Below are 24771 nucleotides of genomic sequence, written 5' to 3' on the forward strand. Positions count from 1 at the left end.
CCTTGATGAATTTGGAAAGACTAGCAGTAGTCTAATTTGGGAAAGATTGGTTCGAGAATATTTTGTTGTTAATGTAGAAGGCATTGTACTTAAACTCTTGAATTTGTTTTGTTATTTTGTATGCCCTTGAGGCATATTACTTTTGTAAGGCCATCTAGTTTATTGAATTGGGAAGTGAACTCAAGGTGTTTTGGGAATCTAAATGTTGAATTGTAATTTCTTAAACCATAGTTCAATGAGAAAGATGACCTTTGGAGTATATTCCGGTGTTTGTCTTGGTAGGTTCTTGTATGTATTTTGCAGGGCATTACAGCTTATTCCGGTGTTTGTCTTGGTATATTCTTAAACCATAATTCAAATTCAATTTCATTTACCATTTTGTTTACCTTTTTTATTTTTAGTTTTATTTTTTTCTATTGGTATTGCAAATCATAAAGTGCTCAATTACATAATTTTTATTCTCCACTTTTTCCAATAAAATGAAAAAGAATTATTTTCTAGATTTTTATTTATGAAATTTATATTTGGGAGATTTTGCTAATACTCTCTCATTAGAAAGATTATACATTTCAATATAAAAGAAATGTTAATATTTAACAAATTATTAATAAAAAGAGAGTTAAGTATATTGTGAATTAAAATCTTAAGGAAGCTCAATATATTATATTGAAATTGTAAAATTTGTTATATTTTCTCTAAATTTTAAGAGAGATCAGTGTAATTTACTTACTTTCTTCTTTTTTTGTACTTGGTGTGTTGTTTTGGAAAGGCTAGGACAAAACCATTCCAAGGCATGAAACCTCCTCACCAAAGCCTTTCCCAAGGCATAGTTCAAACTTGTGATCTCTTAGAGGGTGCGCAAGTTCTGATCATTGAAATAATCTCAATAATTTGAAGAAAAATTAGATTCTTGGGTTAATTACACTTTACCTTCTTGTGGTTTATGATAAAAACACAACACCTCCCTAACATTTAAAATGCACACATAAACTCTTTGTGGTTTGGAGTAAAATGCAAAATTAATAGATTTTGTCAAAATTAACAATGAAATGTTATGCACGCACTAAATTGAGTGTGTGTGACAAAGCTGAAATGTTCAATGACACTTTTGCCCTATTTAGTTTTTCTTTTCTCCTTCTTCATCATATCCTTGCAGTAATCAGTAACCACTCCTCTCGCCAGTCATCTTTTATCCTTCCTCTCTCTACTAATATATATTTTTTTTTTTGGCTTCTCTCTCTCTCTCTCTCTATATATATATATATATATATAAATACATGTTTTTGTTCTTTCGGACCAACACATGTTCTTCTCTTCCCCTACTTTAATGGCAGAAAATCTATACCCACCCACATGGAATATTGGTTCATCCCACATTCTATCACCCACTTGGCTAACCAAAATACCCCTCACTAATCTCATGGACTAGCCATGGTTGACACCACAACCCAGCATCATATGCAAAGGTGTTGTGCATATTTAAACTCATTTTAGGTAGGGATGGCCATGGGGGTTAATGGGGTGGATATTAATTCCCCATCCCATTCCCCTATAATAAATTTTTCCCATTCCCCATTCTCCATTCCCCATGGGTTTCACCCTCTCCATTTCTTAATGGGTATGGATTTTCCCCAACCCACTTTAATCCCCATTTTTTTTTATATATATATTTAATGTTAACAATTTTTTTTTTTTTTTTTTTTTAAGGTTCACAACAAAAGCTAAATATACATTCAATCTTTTTTCTTTCTTTTTAAATATATTTAATGTTAACAACTTTTTTTTATTTTTTTTTATTTTTTATTTTAAGGTTCACAACAAAAGCTAAATATACCTTCAATCTTTTTTCTCTCTTTTTTAATATATTTAATGTTAACAACCTTTTTTTTTTTTTAAGGGTTTTAGCTAAATATACCTTCAATCTTTTTTCTTTCTTTTTTAATATATTTAATGTTAACAACTTTTTTTTTTTTTTTTTTTTAAGGTTCACAACAAAAGCTAAATATACATTCAATCTTATTTTATTTTATTTGGTTCAACAACAAAATCAAATACGCATTAATTAATTAATTAAAAAGTTTGTTTTATAATAATCAAATATATAATTTTGAGACAATCAAATATATATATATATATATATATATATGTTGTATAAATTGTGAACCTTAAAAATAAAAATAATTCCCTATTATTTCTATTCTTTATTACCAGTTTTAGCAACCAAGTTTTGAATATTAGTAACATTCACAGTTAGTTTTGTAATTTCAGGTGATAATTCCCCCATTCAATTCGGAGAAGTTCAGGATGTTTATAAATTTATTTAGCTTACTCGGATGTAATTTATTTAGTTCAGGATGTAATTTCAGGAGAAGCTATTTGAATTTTTAAAAAATGGTTGTAAATCTTAAAAATAAAAAAAAAATAAAAAAAAAAAAGATTGGATGTATATTTAGTTTTGGTTGTGGATCTTAAAAAAAAAAAAAAAAAAAAAAGAAGTTGGTTGTGAACTTGAAAAAAAAATAAATAAATAAAAGAAAAAAGATTGAATGTATATTTAGTTTTGGTTGTGAATCTTAAAAAAAAAAAAAAAAAGCAACATATGGGGAAATTAGTGGGTACCCATCCCCAACCCGTCCCCTGTGGATATTTAAAGAATATCACATACCCTACCCATGGATAAGAAAAAAAGGGGAAAATCCATGTATTTGGGTTGGTTCTCCATGGATACCCACAGGATAAGTTATCCATTGCCATCCTTAATTTTAGGTGGTTGTTGGGTGTTATTGTTGGTGTTATTGCTGGGTGTTTCACCTATTTATGGTGAACATGTAAATGCATACATCAATTTAAGGGAATTAATGCTAATAAAAAATTTGAAAGAAAATTAATTTGTCAGGGTGAAAGCAATGGTGGCCACATCTTCCTCACCTCATATATTGTCTCAACCATCAAGTTGTAATAAGCATTAACGCTCCGTTTAGTAATCCTCTCAAATTATAATTTTACTCATTGATTTAAGTGTGGTGTTTATTTTAATCTTTCAAATCATAATTCTACACTCATTTCTTAAAACTCAATTCAAAACATAATCATTACTTCTCAAAACTCATAACCAAACACATAATTCAAAACTCTTTTCAAAACTCAATTTAAATCAATATTTTAATATTTTAAATATTTTAAATATTTAAATATTTTAAAAACATGTTACGATTTTTTTAATTCTTTGAATATTTTTAAATATTATGATTTTAATTTTTTAAAGTTTAAAATATTTTATAAAAATAAATTCAAACTCTATTTTATAAAAATATTTTTAAATATTTTAATTTTTTTGTTATGTATTGGTTACGATTTAAGTGTAGAGTTGTGAAAGTAGTATGAAGTTTCGAGTTATGTGTTTGGTTATTGTGACGCCCCAAATTTTTTTTTTTTTTTTAAACATCAAGGGAAATTAAATAAACAAAATGACTTAATAAACTAAAAAGTTGACATCTTAATAGGGCATTCCAACTCTCGTACATAACCAAAGGTTCAAATAATATTAAATAAAAACTTAACATTATCCAAATACAACAGCAATGAAATTATAAGGTCCTTAATAGCTAATATATAGGATAATAAAGTTATTCGACTTTTGCTATGATTTCAACTCAGCCAAGGCTCTACGTTAGCGTCAACTCCATTTCAGCTTCAATTATTTCCTCGCTAAAACCTGGCATAAAACGCCAGGGCAACAAAAATATATGCCATGAGTTTTGCAACACAGTAAGAAAACGTAACCAACCTACCATTCTTTTTAAGAGAAAAATAATAATATTCTAAACATGAGATAACAATATAATTATACACAGAAATTACAACCATTAGAATAATTTCAGTAATTTTTATAAATTAGGTGACACTCGAAATCTCACCAAAGAGATTTAACTTACCAACCACTAAGCATGACAACGGTTAATTTGAAACCCTCCCTTGGTCAAATATTTAAGTGTTACCAACCGTAACTGCCAGGGATGCCCACGTCCGGAGTTATATACCCAAGTAGTGGCATCCGTGGTCTGCCCCAAGGAAACGGTCTGCCAGGGGTAAGTAACCTCCCTGTGTGCCACCTGCACATCCACCCTTATTCCAAAACCGAATACCGAAAAGGGGTCAAATAAGTCCCGTGCCATCTTAAAGTTTCGCAACACAATTTACGTGAGAATTCTCAAAACCAGGGCTCACCCTGAACAACCGGTGTTAACCGTCAACCCTTAATTCCGTACAGTCTTTAAACCAATACTCACCCCGAACAACTGGTATTAACTGTCAATTGTTAACTTTGTATATGCCGTTAATCATTTCAGTTAATTTTGATATTAATCACAAATAATTCCAAATTTTTTTTTATCACAAGTAATGTTATACCAACTCATTAAAATTTCCAATCATAAAATATTGCATGTGTCACACAATACTAAATAAAAGTAGAGAATTTAAATAAACAATTTATTTAAACCATGGTATGAAATAACAACTTAGATACAAGAATTAAACCATAAATACACACATGCACAAATTTCTGATTTACAAAATTAGACTAGCATAATATTAAAGTGGTCATTTTATCCTGTCCAGAAAAATTTCCAGAGTATATATCTTGCAAATAAAATTATAAATACATTACTTATACAACTCTAAAATTCATATCAATCTGCAGGATACTCAATAAACATGTTATGATTATTTTTCAGAAATATTTTTCCAAAAATAACTTATAAATAATTCTAAACAAATTCCAAGAGTGTTTATGACACAGATTTGTCACATTTCCTTATTTTAATTCCATGCTTAAATTTATAGATCAAACCCATAATATAAGAATTTATTATGAAACTAGACTTCTCAAATTTCATCTTCTAGTTAGAAATTACCAGATTTGGCTTAGTATAGAATTTTAAATAAATTTTCAAATACATGGTAAAATCTGTCTCACAGTTTTAGATTCAGTTAGAAATTTGTATAAATTCGTAGGAAGCTCGAAAATTGTTTCCAAAACTTTCTGGATAAACTAGACATCATTATCAACAACTTTGTAGAAGAAATCATCTCGAAATTCTGAGTATAAAATTGTCTAAAAATTCGGGTAACATGCTGGCAGATTCAAGACAGATTATTCTCGACACAGTTTCAGATTTAGTAAAAAAAAAAAATTTGTATAAATTCGTAGAAAGCTCAAAAATTGTTTCCAAAAATTTCTGGACAAACTAGACATCATTATCAACAACTTTGTAGAAGAAATCATCTCGAAATTTTGAGTATAAAATTATCTAAAAATTCGGGTAAACATGCGGGCAGATTCAAAACAATTTATTCTCAACACAGTTTCAGATTTAGTTAAAAATTTGTATAAATTCGTAGAAAGCTCAGAAATTATTTCCAAAAATTTCTGGACAAACTAGACATCATTATCAACAACTTTGTAGAAGAAATCATCTCGAAATTTTGAGTATAAAATTATCTAAAAATTCGGGTAAACATGCGGGCAGATTCAAAACAATTTAGACAATGTATCATATGTATACAATCTGAAAATTTCAATTATATAAAAAAAATGAGAAGGTTGAGAGGGTTTTCTTACCTATTAGCCTTCAAGATCTTCCTTTCTTTAATTTTTTTTTTTCTTTTTTTTTGCTTCCCATGAAATTCCTTCTAGCAAAAAAAATTGAATAGGCTTCAATACTCTCTTATTTTTCACTCCCTCTCTCTCATTCTCGGCTCTCTCTCTCTCCCTCTAGGACTCTCACAGCACATACCCACCAATTCCTCACCCAAACACCTTTAACTCCTTAGTTATACACACACACATGCACTTCTCTTGTTGACACATTGCACACATGCACCTTGGTCAAGCTTCCAGCACATCACTTACACATGCACACACAAACAGATTTCTTAGTACACACACTTGGGTTTCTCAGCACACCCTCACTTCATATACACCCATAAATTTATTATTATTTTTATTTATTTATTTATTTATTTTTTTTTTCCTTCCATAGTTTAATTTATGATTAAGATTGATTTAATTAAATAATACATATTCTTAATAAGTCTTGATTGACACAAAATTAGTTAATTATATCTAATCTCAAATCCCACCTAATTTAATTAGTCTAATTGACTTCCAATAGAGCCTGATTAAATATGTATATATATATATATATATATATTTTTTTTTGGGGTTTTAGTATATAAAATATTAGGTTTCAGTGTAATTTGAATAAAAATATCATAAGGTTCATAAATTTATATTGAGTGATAATATAAAGTCAAAAAAACATTTTATTTTATTTTATTTTAAATAAATGTTCAGTATAAAAATATACAGACTATTAAATTCAAAATATTGTGACTAATTATTTAAGAAAATTAAAAATATATATTATTATTATTATTATATAAAAATATGGGGTTTTACAGTTATGAGTTTTAAAAATAATTTCTTAATTGAGTTTTGCTTTATGTATTTGGTTGCGATTTAAGTTTAGAGCTGTTTTTAGATTTAAAATATTAAAATTTTAAATTATTTAAATTTTTTGAATATTTATTTTAATTTTTTACTTATTAAATTTTTAGATTATTTAAATTATTTAAATATTTATGATTTAATTTTTTTGAATATTTATTTTGAAAAAAAATTATTTCCTTTGTAGTATTTTCAATTAAAAAATTGATTAATATTATTTTTTGTTAATAATAAATTTTTTTAATTGAATTTTAAAAAGAGTTTGGTTTTGAGTGTTAATCAGAATTTTCTATAGTATGAAAGTAGTGTATTTTGTTATGAGTTATAACAATTTGAATTAAGTTTTGAAAACTCTTTCTAAAACTCATAACCAAACAAATTTTCTTAATTCACAAGTCAAATCAAACTTTTAAAACTCAATTCCACACTCAATTTAACACTCTATTCAAAAATCATAACCAAATAAATTTCCTACACTCAAATCATAATTTCAAAATACACAAACTCAAAATACAACTTATATTCTCAAATCATAATTAGAAAGTCTTATCAAACGAAACCTAAATTTCTCGATTGTGATTTGTAATTTTCTTTCCAATCTCTTGTTAGGATCACCATTGATGGTAGCTATTTGGGGGGCTTATTCAGCCATAGATTGACTATCTTGGGTGAAAAGCCATAACGGTGTTGGGGGACAAGCTGTGCGGAAGTGGTTGTGGTGTTACTACGTGGGTGTTTGAGAAATAAGTTTTTTTTTTTTTTTTGTAGATTTTTTTAGTCGTAGAATATTATTGAATTTTTTTTTTTTTTTGTGTTTGGGAAGATAGTTGAGTTTTTTTTTTTTTTTGTGGTTAGATGTGATATTTGTGAGAAAAAAAATGAAATGATTAAGGATAAATCAGAGTTTTTTTAAAAAAATCGGAGTCACATTCTGCATTTTACTCCAAGCTACAAGGAGTTTATGTATACATTTTTAAATGTCACGGAGGTAACGAGTTTGTCTGATACTGCAACTATTATAATTTTTTTTGGTGACATATAAATCTTTATTTTTGTTATTAAAAAAAATTCAATCAATTTTTAAATTCAATTTCATTTACTATTTTGTTTACCTTTTTATTTTCTATGTACTAGTATTGCAAATCATAAAGTGCTCGAATACATAATTTTTATTCTCCTCCTCTTCTAATAAAATGAAAAAGAAGTATTTTCTAGATTTTTATTTATGAAATTTATAATTGGGAGATTTTGCTCATGCTCTCTCGTTAGAAAAATTATACATTTCAATGTAAAAGAGATAGTAATATTTTGTTTTTACTTATGAGTTATTGATAAAAAGAGAGTTAAGTATATTGTGAATTAAAATCTTAAGGAAGCTTAATATAATTATATTGAAATCGTAAAATTTGTTATATTTTCTCTAAATTTTAAGAGAGACCAGTATAATTTACTTACAGATTTTTTTTTTTTTCCAGTATGGTGGTTTGGAAAAGGCTACAAAAAAACCATTCCAAAGCATAAAACCTTCTCACCAAAGCCCAGCCCAAGGCAAAGTTCAAACTTGTGATCTCTTAGAGGGTGCACAAGTTTTGATCATCGAAATAATCTCAATAATTTGATGAAAAATTAGAGTCACCACTTGAATTGACTTGTATGTGTATGGATAGATATAGTTTTGTTTCACTTACAATGGCCAATTAAACAGAAAGTTCATTCTGTTTGGTTTCAGTTTTCAGAATTCACTTTTTAGAAAATTCTACTTTTTCGTTTTTGCATATTTTTTTTTTGTTTTCATTGATTTTTTTTTTTAATTTTTAAACACACTTAGCATAAATATACTTAAAAAGTATAATGTTTGTGAAAATAAATTTTTAAAAAAATCACTAAATACCAAAAATATGAAAATTCAGTACATTTTTCATATTTTTGTGTATTTATTAATTTTTTAAAATATTTTTTCACAAATATTTTACTATTTAGATATATCTAAGTAAGGTGCATCTAAAAAAGTAAAAAAAAAATTACTTAAAATTTAAAAAATATTCACTAAACACAAAAAAAAAAAAAAAAAAAAAACAAAACAAAACAAAAAAACACAAAAAACTCAATTTCCAGAAAACTGAATTTAGAAACTGAATCAAAAAATGAATCCTGAAACCAAAAACTGAAAATGGATGTGCTGATAAGAAATAACCTCTAAGCACAAGGTTTGGACTCTTATGATTAGTGCAAAACAAGTCAATCTAGCTAGTGCCATGTACATACATACTTCTGAGAAAGGTCAATATTTCCCTTTCTCACAATTTTTACAAATATACGTACTTGTAAGTACAATAGTAATATAAAAAATGTATCACACAATCATGTGTAGGGATGTAAGAAAAATCAAAAAAATTGATTAAACCGATCGAACCGATCATATTTGGTCGGTTTTTTAATATGAATCGGTCTGTTCGGTTTTGGAAATTAGTTTTTTTCAGTTTTCGGTTCGGTGCTGATTTTGATATACTATACATCGATTTGCACCGAAACCGACCGAATATATTTATATATAATATATATTAAATATATAATGAATATTTTGACTCTATTTGATAAACTTGTGATTTAGACTTATGGGATAATTGTTTTAAGTTTTGGTTTTGTTTTGATGTCAAGACTTTGGTTCTGAGATTATATTTTGTTTCTAATTCTAATTCAGTAAAGTTTCAAGCCTTAGTATTTATTATTTTTTTTTATTTGTATTTTTGTGAATGGTTAGATTAGATATGGTTAAAATTGTGTACAAATAGCTAATTTAATATTTTTATATAAATTATTTATTATACTACAAATTTAAGAAATGATTTAATTTTGAAAGTACTTAAACCGATTAAATCGCATTGAACCGAACCGTTTGAATCGGTGCGTTTTGGTACAGTTTGATAAAAAAACTTGGTCTGTATTGATTTTCAATATAATAAAACCGATATTATCGGTTCGGTACAAAATTTCACCTAAACACCGACCGTCCCGAACCGATTACACTCCTAATCATGTGAGTATTTTGTAAAATTTTTTATAATTTTTTTGGAATCAATGCTTACAGAGATTACCAAATGTGGGACCGGATTTTAATGTAATATGATTAAATATAATATGAGGCAAATTGCACGTTACTAGTCGATGTGCAAATTACCTCTTTGATATTCAAAAATAACCGCATAACCGCCCCCATAGTCTCTGGATTAAAATGCACCACTAACTTTGTTAACAGCAAGAAGGAAATAATCTTAATGTTAATATTTTCTTCTTCTCCTTATGTTCATCTTTTGTTCTTCATCCCTCTCTAATGGCTTACGACTGCCTCATTACCACCGCCACCTCTTTGTTCCTCCTCGACTATTGTGACCACCTCCTCTCACTTCTTGGCCACTGCACAACCCCCCTCTCTCCTCTTAGCCACACCATTTTCTCTCATCTTGCATGAAAGTTTAGTTTGAGAGAGTGAGAGAAGCTATAGAGCGAGAGAGAGACTCTGAAATGTTTGTATATGCATTGATTTACAAAGAGAATGAAGTCTCTCTTTATAGAGAGAAATATGGGCATTGGATACCAAAGAACCCACTACCACCGAAAGCATAAAGTAAAACTATACAATTAATAATGATAAAGCTAAAGCTATTCTAACATAAAACTATACAATTAATAATGATAAAGCTAAAGCTATTCTAACATTGCACAATCAAACACTATTGCTACTAACAGCAGACAACCAATATACATAAATCTATTAAAAATGCTTTGCAGCTCGAAAAAAGGAGCTCGAATGGCCCAAATATTTTGTCAAGCTGTCTCACCTTTTGACTCACGCGCAATGTATTTTCTCTGTACTCTCTATCTCTCTCCTTCTCAGACTCCAAAAGCATTCATTGTCTTTATCTCTTCAAAATCCTTAGGGTAGCTATGAAACATGTAAATAAATAAATAAATATATATATATATATATTAAATCTCTTTCATCAAATTTGTGTAATTTTTAATGTCAATATGAAAGGATTTGAAGTTGAAGCTACTAGACAGTAGCAGAGGTGCAAAGGTTTCAAATGGACAATCCTACCTTAAGAGTTCCAATCAAAAGCTAAAGCAATTTGTAGAATACGCACTGTATTTGCAAACAACCAACCCATTTTCCACCAAGCTGTTTTTCTATTCTATTGTGGAATTTCAACAAACACCTACAATGCATCAATTCAAAAAAATAGGAAACACAACCAAAAGACAATTCTTTCGCCTTTTATATTTCCTTAAAAGGAGGAAATGGAAGGAGGGGATCTTGATCCCCAAAAAGAAAATAAAAAATAAAAAATAAAGAAAAGAAAAGAAGCGAAGCTAACCAATTTTCTCTTGCTCTCATTTATCCTTCTTGGTGGAATAAAAAACACTAGAAAATGCTATCACAGTTTTTCAATTGCCTATCTGGACCTACAACCAAAAATGGAGTGAGAAATAATGGGAAATCTACCAACCCAAAGAAATTTGGGATTGTTTAGGATGATCTAAATAAGTGTACTTTTTGTCTTTTTACGAAAAGATGTACAGAAAAGTAGAGGGTGATGTGATGAAAAAAAAAATAAAAATAAAAAGATGGATTATTTAGGAAATGCCAAACCACCCCAAAATGTTAGAGAGAGAGAGAGAGAGAGAGAGAGAGGATCCAAGCAAAGGAAGAATTTTGGTGGTGGTCAGTGGCCAACCAGGTTGATGGTTAGCAGTAGCACCCAGGTCGGTGGTCAGCGGCGGCACACAGGTCGGCCAATTCCACTAGGTCGCCCACAACAATTTCGTCGTCCTCTCTCTACTCTTTCTTCTTCTCTTTTTCCGGAAATCAAACGTGTGGTTTCCCACAAGTGTGGGCAACTAGGAAAAAGACGAGGAAACCTTGCCAACACATTCGAACTATTCGAGCTCCCTTTTTTCGAGTTGCGTAGCGGAATTCTAAATCTATATATAAAGGTGTATAAATATTATTTTACATAGGTAACGAGTACACTATTATTTTAAGGATACATACCATATATAATTAAGTCATTTATGAATTCAATTATCACAAATGTAATAACTTAATACTATGGGAGTCATAACCAAAAAAAAATAAAAAATAAATAAAAAATTGAGTTATAACTAAACATTACATGAAGTATAACCAAACAACTCTTACATCATAACCAAAATAATATTATAATCAATATCACAATGTGTCATAATTAATAACATTGTAGATCATAACCAAAGACACGATGATTATAACCAAAGGTGCATAAAATTCTCCATTTTACATATATACACATGGTCACGTTTGTTTGGCGGATTAAGTTGGATTGGATTACGAGTACGGTGGAATTGAATGAAGAGATTAATAATGTAGTGGTATTAAGTTGGAAATGTAGGATAAAGTGTGCTTGTTTGTGTAATAGTATGGTGATATTAATTGATTGTAATTAAACCTATGAAATTCCATAATTACCCTTCTTTTATTATTGTAGTCATATAGACTAAGGGGTAAAATAATCATTTACCCATTAATCACATGGGATTGTATCTCAATCCCATGGAATTATATCTTAATCTCATGTGTTTCCAAGCTTTACTAGTCTCCCCATAGTTTACTAGTCTCCCCATAGTGTAGTGTAGGATTACTACTCCATGAAGAATACTAATCCCTCCACACACACTTCCAAACCAAACATGGCATGAGTGGGGCCCACCTCACTCATACTCCAATCCCTCTCTCCAAACCTCCCAACAAACACGACCATCCCTAAGGGCCCGTTTGTTTTGGGAGATAGAATGGAGGGGATTGATAGTGAGGGGATTAATAGTGAGGGGATTGTTAGTGAGGGGATTGATAGTGAGGGGATTAATAGTGAGGGGATTGATAGTGAGGGGATTAATAATGAGGAATTGTTAAATTATTTTTATATAAAATAATAAAACAAATAAAAAAATATAAAAAATTAAACATTATATTTAAAAAAAAATTCCCAATATATAAAAAATAAAAAAATTTCTAATCCCCTCACTATTTTCTAATACCATCTCTACCTCCTCCTTACCAATCCCCCTTCCAAGGGTATTAGCAATACCAAGGGACTAATAGTCCCAACCCTTTCTCTGCAAACAAACAGGGACTTTAGTAATACCTTGGTATTATTAGTCCCAATACCCTCCCTATAGCCCAAAACAAACGGGGCCTAAGGGTGCATACCATATCCACCCTATCACAAATTGACGGAATTTCATAATAAAATTTTGTAACATCAATCGTAAAATGTATAATTTCGTTACAAATTGTTATAAATAAAAAAAAATGCCGTAACTAAGTCACAAATTTTTTTAATATAAATCATAAAATTTTAAATATTTTGTTACGCTAATTTATGGTAAAATTACATATTTTATAATTAATATTATAAAATTTGGTTATAAATTATGGTAATTTATAATTAGGTGGGCATGATATGCACCCCTAAGGGTGCACACCCTTGGTTGTCTCATATATATATATTTGCATGAACTGTAGTCTATATGTAAATGCAATTAATGGGTTACACGCACATCCAATTAATGGGTTATACCTCTCAAATCTGTATCAGTGCACAAATGACGTATAAGCAGAGCTAACTTTAGCCTAAAATATCTAATCAGATAGGAATGACTTCTGACGTTAGATTTTAAAGAGTGAAGATTTCAAAAGTCACCCTTAAATGATATTACACAACAAAATTACTTAACCATACATCCGTAAGCGATTATCTTGATTTTAGAAGATATTTGGGTTCCACTCTCTTTATTCAAGACTTAAAACAATATACTTGTATTTAAAAGTCTAATAAAAAGATCAAAAGGAAAAAGAAAATTCTTATTATCAATTGTCCTCAATCATAAATATTGAAGGAAAAAAAAAAACTTCTTATCCATAGATTAAAAAAATAAAAATTATCAAAGGCATCTTAATAAAGCTCTTTGTCTAAGGATCCATTAGAAAACATTTCTTGTATTAACTCTCCAATCATAATGGCTTAAAAAAATATTTTTTATCCAAAGGTGAAGAAATCCTCTCGATCAAAGGCCCAACTTAAAAAAAAAAAAAAAAATCGCCCAAAAGCTCTAATAGTGAGGAATGTAGATGAACCCCCAATATTTTATTTATAATACTAAAAATATAAATTTTATCTAAAAATTAAAGAATAAATTATAAATATATCCTTTGAGTTTTTTTAAAATACAAATTCTGCCTATAATTTAAAAAAATTACAAATACCCCCTTCTAAGAATTTTTTATTAGAATTAATTGAAAAAATAAAATTTCTAACTGCTTTTCTCTACAATAATAAATCACATGAATTATTAATTGAAATAAATTCCTAACATTATTAAAAATTGTCAATAATTTGATGATTTATTAATAAAAATGGATCATTTGTTATGAAATTAGAAATTTCAAGAGAGCGAGGTGTAACTTTTGGAACCACATAGAATAAATAATATTTTAAGCAACCCTCAAATGGTATATTTGTAATTTATCCAAAATTAAAATATAAAAATTAATAAATATTATTCAAATATAAAAAACCTCTTTATTAAGTTTTGCTTTTAAGCCATGGTGCGCAGTTGGGTTGAAGGGAGGATCTCAAATTGCTACTATACATTGCACTTGGCGTGGGTTTGAATCCCTTCCATTATACAAGTCCTGACTTAATTAGAGCTTATGTTAAGTAGTCGGTACAAGTTCTTAGATTATAATCTCTTGTCTAGAATGAATAATATGATACCTTGGTAATCTCGAAATGGGTGCCGCCTTAGACTTACGGGTGGATGTAAGGATTTTCCTGTTAAAAAAAAAAAAAAAAAAAAGTTGAGCCGCATATATATTAAATGGTATCCAAAGTTTAGTAGTCAAATTTAATCACATGCATAACATTATGCCAATATTTTAGGGCATCCTTGCTTGGCAAAGACACCATCTTCCTTAATTAACAAATTATCCTCTCTTTTTTAAACGAGTATAGAAAAATTTAATTACATTTTATATTTAAAATCATCAGAATAAAGCACTCACGTTTGTTTGGTTTAAAGATTTGGTGAGAGATTTGAAAAATAAAAATAAAAAGATAAGTGAAATGTGAATAAAATAAAATTATATTTCACACATTTTTTTTCTTTTCATTTTCAAATCTCTAGTCAAATTCATAAACCAAATACACTCTTAGTGATAATTTTGATGTACATTTGTGAACAAGCATATGTATCAATAGATTAAGCATAATATATCATGGTGGATGAGAAGGAGGAGAATTTATGTTGAAGTAGTAGGCAAACATCAAATTTATTTTTATAATCTTAATAATAACTGTTAAATAAAATAAATATATAGGGAAATTAAAAATTATAAAGTTGTTGTGATTTTTTAAGAAATTAAATTATGCGACAAAGAATTTAAATTGTTTTTTATATAATAAAGTAGATGTAGATGTATGTAAATGTTTATTTAATGAAGATTAAATTACAAATACACTCCTAAGTTTTGTATAAAATACATATTATTTTTTGTGATTTAAAAAATTATAAATGCCCCGAATTTTTTATTTAATTAGTTAAAAAAATAAAATTCTTAACTGTTCTCTTATACAATAATAAAATTACTTGATTTATTAATTGAAATATATTTCTAAAAACATTAAAAACGGTTAACTGACTTGATAATTTATTAATAAAAGAGACTATTTATTATGAAATTAGCAATTTCAAAATGCAAAGGGTTCGTTTGGGATGTGGGCTAACTTTTTGGCTTTAGCCTGTGGCTAAAAAGTTTCGTTCATGATAAATTTGTTTGACTTTTTGAACTTTTGTAAAAAAAAAAATAAATAAATGATTATAGTTTGGATATGATATTTTGTCTTATAAATTTATGAGTAATGCTTGGGATACCAAATTTTCTACCAAATAAATGACAAATTGCGGACCCTACACCTATGTGAGATATTTAGTCATTTAGTTAGTAGAAAATTTGGACCTATAGTATTTTCTTAAATTTTTTAGTCTATTTAATCTTTTTGTGATTAAAATATTATTTTAATCTCAAATTTTGGTATGTCAATCGAGTGCAAAATATAATTTTTAAAATTACAGAAATAATCACTTTGTTTGGTTTTGGTTTTCTAAAAATACTTTTAAAAAAATTATATTTTTTTATTTTTCGTATTTTTTTATTTTTACTAAATGTTTTTAATATTTGAAGTAATTTTTTTAATTTTTAGACACACCTAACATAAATACACTTAAAAAGTATAATTTATGTAAAAAAAAATCTTTAAAAAATTAACTAAACACCAAAATTACAAAATATATATATATATATATATATGAAAACTCAGTATATCTTTTGTATTTTTATATATTTATTAATTTTTTAAAATATTTTTTATAAATATTTTATTTTTTTAAATACATTTAAGTAAAATATATTTAAAAATTTTAAAAAAAACTTAAAATTTTAAAAATATTCATTAAAATTAAAAACATACTAGAACTAAAAAACTCAAAAAATTCAAACCAGAATTTGTAATTTACCGTTTATTTTTTATGTATTTATGTTGGCGTAGGACTGAGGTGAGCGAGGTCGAGAAAGTCTGTTTAGACCGTCACGCTCAAGTATGGTAGGTTAACGATGTACAACTGCCAACTATACTCTTCCTTAGAACTCCCGCAATTTTTTCAAATCTTCATTCCAAGAAAGAGACGTTGCTTCCACTCTCTCTCATCTCTCTCTCTCTCTCTCTCTCTCTCTCTCTCTCTCATGACACCAACAGCCCAACCTCCATGCCCAACCAACAACCTCTACCCTCCACCCCTCTCCACCTCTACAAAATATGGTTTAAGTTGCACCACCACCATCATTCTGTTGCTAGCAACACATTTCCTGACTTGGGTTTCTGTTTTTCATCCAATTCAGAAGAACAGGGATTCAAGATTCAGCAGAAACCCTGGTTAGGGTTAAGGTTTTGGAGTTTTGAGGAGATCAAGATGATGCAATCTGGGGTTCCTATATGCAACACTTGTGGTGAACAAGTGGGTTTGAATTCAAATGGAGAAGTGTTTGTGGCTTGTCATGAGTGCAGTTTCCCCATCTGCAAGTCTTGTTTCGATGCTGATATCAAAGAAGGGCGTACTGCCTGCTTGCGGTGTCACGCTCCGTATGATGGTATCTATCCCTGTCTCACTTCAATCTCTTTTAAGTTCAATTCTTTGTTAATGAGGTTGTTAGTTGTTATTTGATGTAATCCACACACACACACACACACACACATATATATATATATATATATCCATGGGTGTGCTATGAAAATCTAAGATATCAAAACTTCAATCGTCCACCATCAAAATTGAATTAGTTGAATGTATACATATAAATAAATAAATGGAGAAATTAAAATTTGAAATAAAAATTGAGATAGTTGCATAAGGGCACTTTGGGAATAAGAAAATGCGTGACATAGCTTTAAATGGGCATTTGTGCCAATTTTTGCATTTACATTATATATATATATATAGCATGGGATATTTGTCTCCAAAATCCTTATTCCTAATGAACTCTTGGTCACATCGTCATGCATTGGAAACAGGAAACACGGATTTTGGGGACAGAGGATCCCTGATCCATATATATAAGTTTTTTTAACTAATGTGTTTGTTTAAGGTTGTCAATGAATAAATTTCATTCTGTTGGTTGAGCCATTTACTTGTTCAATCACTTTTTAATTACCAATCCCCATTTTTGCATTTCGTTCACTTCTATGATTCTTTCTACTCAACAACTTGTACAAGAACCATAATGCAAATTAATAAAGATTGATAACAAGTGGCTTATAAGCCATCTACGGCCATGCCAAGAACGTCTTGAGAATATTGCACTTGTGCACATTTGGTGCTTGGCAGACATGCAGACACATTTAGAATAGCCTTCCATTCATTTTCAAACAATTTGTACCAACAGTAAGCAGTTTCACAAAACTACAATGGCTCAAACTTACATATAAATTTGCATTATGTTGTTTGATCATGGAATTGTCAATTATCAATGGTTCGTAAAGAGTTAATTGACCCTTTAGGCAGCCAGAGGTAAATGCAAGAAATAGATCTGAAACATTTGTTACAGCTGTTATGATCTAACAAGTATGTGTATTCTATAGTGATATCCTTTTTTCTTTCTTTGGTTTGTTATTTATTTTTATTTTTATTTTTTTTTAACTGTTAATATTCTTGTCCTCGTTAGTTGATATCAAAAACTGGTTGCATATTTGAATTGTACAGAGAACTCAGCAATGGCTAATGATGAAACAGAGCCATCTGGCAATCGATCCACAATGGCTGCTCACCTCACTAATATGCAGGTATTAATATCTGTACAATCCTCTGATTTTTCTGTAAGTAATATTAATGACAATTGCATTTGTAGGAACTTGACATACTAAATACCAATTGCATTAGTATTGGTTGAAAATCTAATACGCTTCTGCACAATACTAGGTGCAGGATGTTGGACTCCATGCTAGAAATATAAGTAGTGTATCCACTCTCGACAGTGGTGAGTTGAATTGATTGTTGTATTTTTCCAAGATTTAGTCTCTCTGTTTTTGTTTCCCTAAAACACTAACTTACTGCTATGGCATTAATATTTTCTCCTTTTTGAAGAAATGAACGATGAATCTGGGAACCCGATATGGAAGAATAGGGTGGAAAGTTGGAAGGATAAGAAGAACAAGAAGAAAAAAGTTGCAAGCAAAGCTGTCAAAGAAGCTCAAGTTCCACCTGCACAGGAGATGGAAGAAAAGCAGCAGTAAGTGCACGAAAAATTAGTGTAAATTTGAACACCCATGAAAAGAAGAAAAGAAAGATGGATTTAAATATCTTAACCTGTTACTAGTTTAAATTGCTGTACAATAAAGGAATTCCGTGTTTAAGGCATGAATGAAATGATGTTTTTTTATAGATCATAGATTCATGTTGAGATTTAGTAACTCAAGAAATTGCTGTATAATAGTATATCACATTCCAACTTTCTTTTTTAATTTTTTATGGTATGTAAGGAGAAAAAGATGGAGGTAAAAGCAAGGTGTTATGCAAAGATTCATTTTTCTAAGAATTTTACATTTGCTTAATTATTAATCATCTATCTAACATCTTCAATCATCATTAACCACATGTTTTAGTTTCTTGGAGGGTCTACCTAATTTCCAAGGAATACTGGAATGGGTTCTGTTTCAATATGTGACTCTGTGTGGGATGGACTTGCTTTGATTTCATAAAATTCATGTCTTACCGAGATGTAATTATCGCTTGTGCAGGTTAGGAGATGCTGACCAGACACTTTCGAGAGTAATTCCAATCCCAAAGAGCCAACTGTCGCCATACAGAACTGTGATTATCATGCGATTGATCATTCTGGGCCTTTTCTTTCATTATAGAGTGACAAATCCCGTTGATAGTGCTTTTGGTTTGTGGATCACTTCTGTCATTTGTGAGATCTGGTTTGCTGTTTCCTGGGTATTGGATCAATTCCCTAAGTGGTCTCCCATTAATAGGGAGACATATATTGACAGGCTTTCAGCAAGGTATACATTTACAACTGCTAAAAAATATTGTTAATAGTGTTAGGGATTAAAGCTCTAGCTCGCTGGTAATGCTTAATTTTATACTAGTATCCAAGTTTTTGTTCCATCTGTATATTCATTGCAGAAAAAAACTTGTTGAATGAATCACTTTTAAGGCTAAGTTTGCAGCATATAAAGAAAAATTAAGTATGAAAATATGGTGGATAACAAGAATATCATTTCACCATGGAGGTCCTTTAAAATGGCTTTATTTAAATACTTAAATGTACACAAAAATATTAAAAATCTTGATACTATGAACATAGGATGATTTTGTCAATGTCATTCCAGGTTTGAAAGAGAGGGTGAACCCTCGGAGCTGGCTCCTGTGGATTTCTTTGTCAGTACAGTTGACCCTTTGAAAGAACCGCCATTGATTACTGCCAACACTGTGCTTTCAATCCTTGCCGTGGACTACCCTGTTGAGAAAGTCTCCTGCTATGTGTCTGATGATGGTGCGGCCATGCTCACATTTGAGTCTCTCGTTGAAACATCTGAATTTGCAAGGAAGTGGGTTCCATTCTGCAAGAAATATGCAATTGAACCACGTGCACCGGAGTTTTACTTCTCACAGAAGATTGATTACTTGAAGGATAAGGTGCAACCCTCTTTTGTGAAGGAACGTAGAGCAATGAAAGTAAGCATCTGAAGCCATTTTCTAGTGACCAATCATATTTGTTTAGTATCCTAATCCTTTGGATGCTACAGAGTGCTAAACTCAAGTTGCAAGTATTTATACACAACTGATTATCTGAAACCACCAATCTCGTCATTTGTTTTATGTTTGATTACAGAGGGATTATGAAGAGTACAAAGTGCGGATAAATGCTTTGGTTGCTAAGGCTCAGAAAACACCCGAGGACGGCTGGACCATGCAAGATGGAACACCTTGGCCAGGAAACAACACACGAGACCACCCTGGCATGATTCAGGTTAAAACAGTATATCAATTACCACATTTACTCAGTTCTCAGTTTTGATCAGAAGAGCTATTCTTGGTACATTTTCAAACTCTGGATTTAGAATTTTTTCATATGGATCATATCCATCTCAATTCTTAAAAGATAACAAGTATGTTTTGCAATGATTAGTCTGCTGTGGTACATAGGTTCCCTATATACCTCCCTGTAGGCTTTCTTCAGCTTTTTGTAAATATTAGAGGAGATTGATTTTATGTATGTCTAGATTCAGAATATCTAAGGAAGTGCTTGGTGTAAACGGGAAATCAATTCCGGTATATTGTTTCATTTTGTGGCACACTCCATTCTTATCTTCTTTTATTTATTTATTTAATTCGATAATTTAACATCTATGACTCTAGATGTATTTACTTCATTCACAGTAGCAAGCTTCCTAACAAAGTACTCAATGACGTTAAAATTTTGAATTTCAATTCCAGACCTCTTTTTCATCATTTCAGGTTTTCCTCGGACATAGTGGTGCCCATGACTTGGAAGGAAATGAACTCCCTCGACTGGTTTATGTCTCAAGAGAGAAGAGACCTGGCTACCAACATCATAAAAAGGCTGGTGCCGAAAATGCTCTGGTATTTCTACATACATTGTCCAACAGAAGTATTATTTTCAAACTGAAACTTCAATGTTCTCATCTCAAGATTTATACTTAATGATTGGTATCTTGCAGGTAAGGGTGTCTGCAGTTCTCACAAATGCACCGTTCATCCTCAATCTTGATTGTGACCACTATGTTAACAATAGCCAGGCAATTCGTGAGGCTATGTGTTTCTTGATGGATCCACAAGTTGGTCGGGATGTATGCTACGTGCAGTTCCCTCAGAGGTTTGATGGCATTGATCGCCATGACAGATATGCAAATCGCAATACCGTCTTCTTTGATGTAAGCTTAAACATGGGTAGTAGTTTCATTAATTTCAATAATGATCATGTTACAACCCTTGTAGCAGCTACAGAGAGCAGACAATAAAGAAACAGACACAGTCATGTTGCATAAAATATTACACCTAAAACTAAATATCTATTTATTTAGTGGTAATTTTTCCACATTTTGTGACCAATTATAGTGTTTTGATTTTCATAAGATAGAAATATAAAATTAAATATAATTGACTTCTGTGGCTGTTTGGAAAATTCATATTCAGTTTAAAATAATAAATAAATAAACAATAGTATGTCCCGAGTTTGTAAGACTCTGTTGTGGTGTGGGAAGCTAGAGGGCAGAAGGGTCTCCGGATTAATTGGGAAGTTTGTGAGACGAAAGTTTATACTTCACTGTCTGTACTATTTTTCCTTTCCAAAAGAAAAGGAACCATCAAATTCAGATTAGCAATTATATTAAAGACCTTTTGAAATTTAGTCAAATAAATTAAATTTCAAAATTGTTCCTTGCTAATAAATTAGTCAAAATTTTGGAACCCGTCCTAGTGACAATGTATTGCAAAACTTTTTTGTCTTTCTTTATCTCTAGTAGTTGTGGCATTCGAGACTTCTTCAATCTTGGTTTCAGGTTAACATGAAAGGTTTGGATGGCATTCAAGGACCAGTTTATGTGGGGACAGGTTGTGTTTTCAATAGGCAAGCACTTTACGGGTATGGACCTGCTTCTATGCCCAGCATACCCAAGGCCTCTTCTTCATCTTGCTCATGGTGCGGAAGCTGCTGTTGTTGCTGCCGATCCAAGAAGCCCGCAAAAGATGTCACAGAGATTTATCGAGATTCAAAAAGGGATGATCTAAATGCAGCCATTTTTAACCTGAACGAGATTGACAGTAAGACTCTTAATTGATTGATGCATTTAGACAGGCAAAAACTTTTAACAACATTTCCAAAATAATAAAATGTTCTTTGGGTTTTCCCTGCAGATTATGATGAGTATGAAAGGTCACTACTCATCTCCCAGTTGAGCTTTGAGAAGACTTTTGGCATGTCATCTGTATTTATTGAGTCAACACTAATGGAGAATGGAGGAGTGACTGAATCTACCAACCCATCATTACTGATCAAGGAAGCAATTCATGTCATTAGCTGTGGGTATGAAGAGAAGACTGCATGGGGAAAGGAGGTGGGATTTTCTATCCTCGTTCTAAAACTAGAATCCAAGCCTGTGTAGTTATGTTTTTGTTTTTGCCGATTTTGGTTTTCATTTCATTTTTTGTGTTCTTGGAAAAAAAAAAAAAAAAAAAAAAACCATCCTTGTTCGAAAACTAGAATCCACATATAGATACTTAGATTGCATTTTTGTTTTTATCTTTTTTGTTTTTCATTTTTCATATTTTGGTTAAAAGGTTCTAAAAAAATTCATCGTTTTTATTTTTGTGCGAATATAGTTTTTGAATATTCAAAAATAACTCGTGTTTCCTAAAAAAGAGCTGTTTTCAGAATAGTTCTGACAAACAAGATTTATGCTTTTTTCAGAAAATGAAAATACAACCAAACAGGCCATATTTCTTACATTTAGGATCTCTGCAGATAGGATTGGGATTTCAGTCTTCATCAACCTTTTCTATTCTTCTTCTAGTCAGTTTTTTTCTTTCAGGCTTAGTATAATGCACTTCTAAGCTGCCTTGTCTCTTTATTTTCCATGTTATGATCTTTTTGCTAGTGTCTAATTTATTTTTACTCATGACTTCGCAGATTGGCTGGATATATGGGTCAGTGACTGAGGATATCTTGACGGGTTTCAAGATGCACTGCCGAGGATGGAGGTCTATTTACTGCATGCCCTTGAGACCTGCATTCAAAGGTTCTGCACCTATCAACTTGTCTGATCGGCTGCACCAAGTTCTCCGTTGGGCACTTGGATCGGTTGAGATTTTCCTGAGCAGACATTGTCCACTTTGGTATGGATTCGGAGGAGGCCGCCTTAAATGGCTTCAAAGACTTGCATATATTAACACCATTGTTTATCCATTTACATCGCTCCCTCTTGTTGCGTACTGCACACTCCCTGCTATATGCCTTATCACTGGAAAATTCATCATACCAACGGTAATTATTCCTTGGACATTCAAACATATCTCGAGTTTGCATCCATAAAAGCTTTTAGTTGAACTTCATTACTAGAAACCATAATGAAGAAAAAATAAATATAAATAAAAATAATAATTGTGAATTGAAGAGTTTCTACTTAGTTGTCAAGTCAAAATTTAGCAAGATCTCTGATAATTACTGATTATAAACACTGGCATTTTGAAGAATAAAATACCTATGAAAGATGTGAATGTCCATGTAATTTACTTGAACTACAGACATTTGTAGATTTTTAGTTTGAGCAATGCTACTCAGGCCGAAATTTGGTCTAAAAGTGACAGATGTGGCAGCTCATGCTGGTGGCTCACTCGAGCATCTCCCAATTTGGAGCTTCTATATTTGTCACTCTCAGGTCTGATTTCAACATGAGTTTCATTTTCCATTAATTTTTGTCCCATTTAAACTTTTGGAGATCTTGGTTTCAGAATCTAGATTTACTTGAATCTTGTCAAAGTTTCTTATACCGATTATTCAAGGAACTTACTTTTTATCCTGATTCAGCTCTCAAACATAGCGAGCATATGGTTTCTTGGCCTCTTCATGTCCATCATCTTGACCAGCGTGCTTGAGCTACGGTGGAGCGGTGTCAGCATCGAAGATTGGTGGCGTAATGAGCAGTTTTGGGTGATCGGAGGTGTTTCAGCCCATCTCTTTGCCGTCTTCCAAGGATTTCTAAAAATGACCGCTGGCCTCGATACCAACTTCACTGTCACTGCAAAAGCCTCCGATGATGCAGAGTTTGGCGAGCTCTACGCTATCAAGTGGACAACAGTTTTGATCCCTCCAACAACCCTTATCATTCTCAACTTGGTTGGTGTGGTTGCTGGTTTCTCAGACGCACTGAACAAAGGGTACGAAGCGTGGGGGCCACTCTTCGGCAAGGTGTTCTTCGCCTTTTGGGTGATCCTCCATCTCTACCCATTCCTCAAGGGTCTAATGGGTCGTCAGAACCGGACCCCAACGGTTGTCGTGCTCTGGTCAGTGTTATTGGCCTCTGTCTTCTCTCTCGTTTGGGTCAAGATAAATCCATTTGTGAGCAAAGATGATGGTAACATGGTGCAAGGTTGCATTTCCATTGATTGTTGAGTTACCAAAAAGTAAATTTGCCAGCATTTCGGTGTCAGGATCAGCTCAATTAAGAACTTCTTTATATGGCAATTTTTACTCATCTTTCTTTGAATTTTGAAGATGTCATGTTAGATATCAAAGTCTGTTGATTTTGTTGTTTGGCTTGAGAGAAAGATCAAGAGAAACTCATATAGCTATGAAAAAATTTGAGAGAAATGATGTTTTACCTCTCTTGATTTTGGATGAATGAATGGTTGTCTCCAATTTTTTCTCTTGTTGTGTGGGCCATCTCTTTGCATTGATCTCATGGAACAGACTTGGATCTGTTGTTTGAGATGGACCAAGGATTCTTTTAGAGCATTTTTTTTCTTAAATTTTTTTAAAGTGATGTATTGTGGGATTGAAATTTAATATTAAAAAATTAATGTGACTTATCATTAAATTTCAACCACATAATACACCGTCCTAAAAAAAAAATCCCAGAGGACCCTCC

The 24771-nt window shown here is 30.9% G+C and overlaps 1 protein-coding gene across 1 annotated transcript; it reads left to right on the forward strand.

The window, feature by feature from the left end:
- The first annotated feature begins 16168 nt into the window (after nucleotides 1-16168).
- Nucleotides 16169-24552, forward strand: IRX1 (cellulose synthase family protein). The gene is made up of 13 exons (XM_028240281.2): nucleotides 16169-16754; nucleotides 17864-17943; nucleotides 18080-18137; nucleotides 18245-18389; nucleotides 18898-19164; nucleotides 19495-19840; nucleotides 19998-20135; nucleotides 20624-20749; nucleotides 20848-21060; nucleotides 21688-21949; nucleotides 22043-22242; nucleotides 22815-23168; nucleotides 23712-24552. Exons 1-13 carry the CDS (start codon nucleotides 16373-16375, stop codon nucleotides 24294-24296), a joined length of 3156 nt encoding a protein of 1051 aa, XP_028096082.2. The 5' UTR covers nucleotides 16169-16372; the 3' UTR covers nucleotides 24297-24552.
- Nucleotides 24553-24771: the final 219 nt, after the last annotated feature.

The sequence above is a fragment of the Camellia sinensis genome, chromosome 9, assembly GCF_055761805.1.
Source record: "Camellia sinensis isolate YWXY chromosome 9, ASM5576180v1, whole genome shotgun sequence".
NCBI classification, from domain to species: domain Eukaryota; kingdom Viridiplantae; phylum Streptophyta; class Magnoliopsida; order Ericales; family Theaceae; genus Camellia; species Camellia sinensis.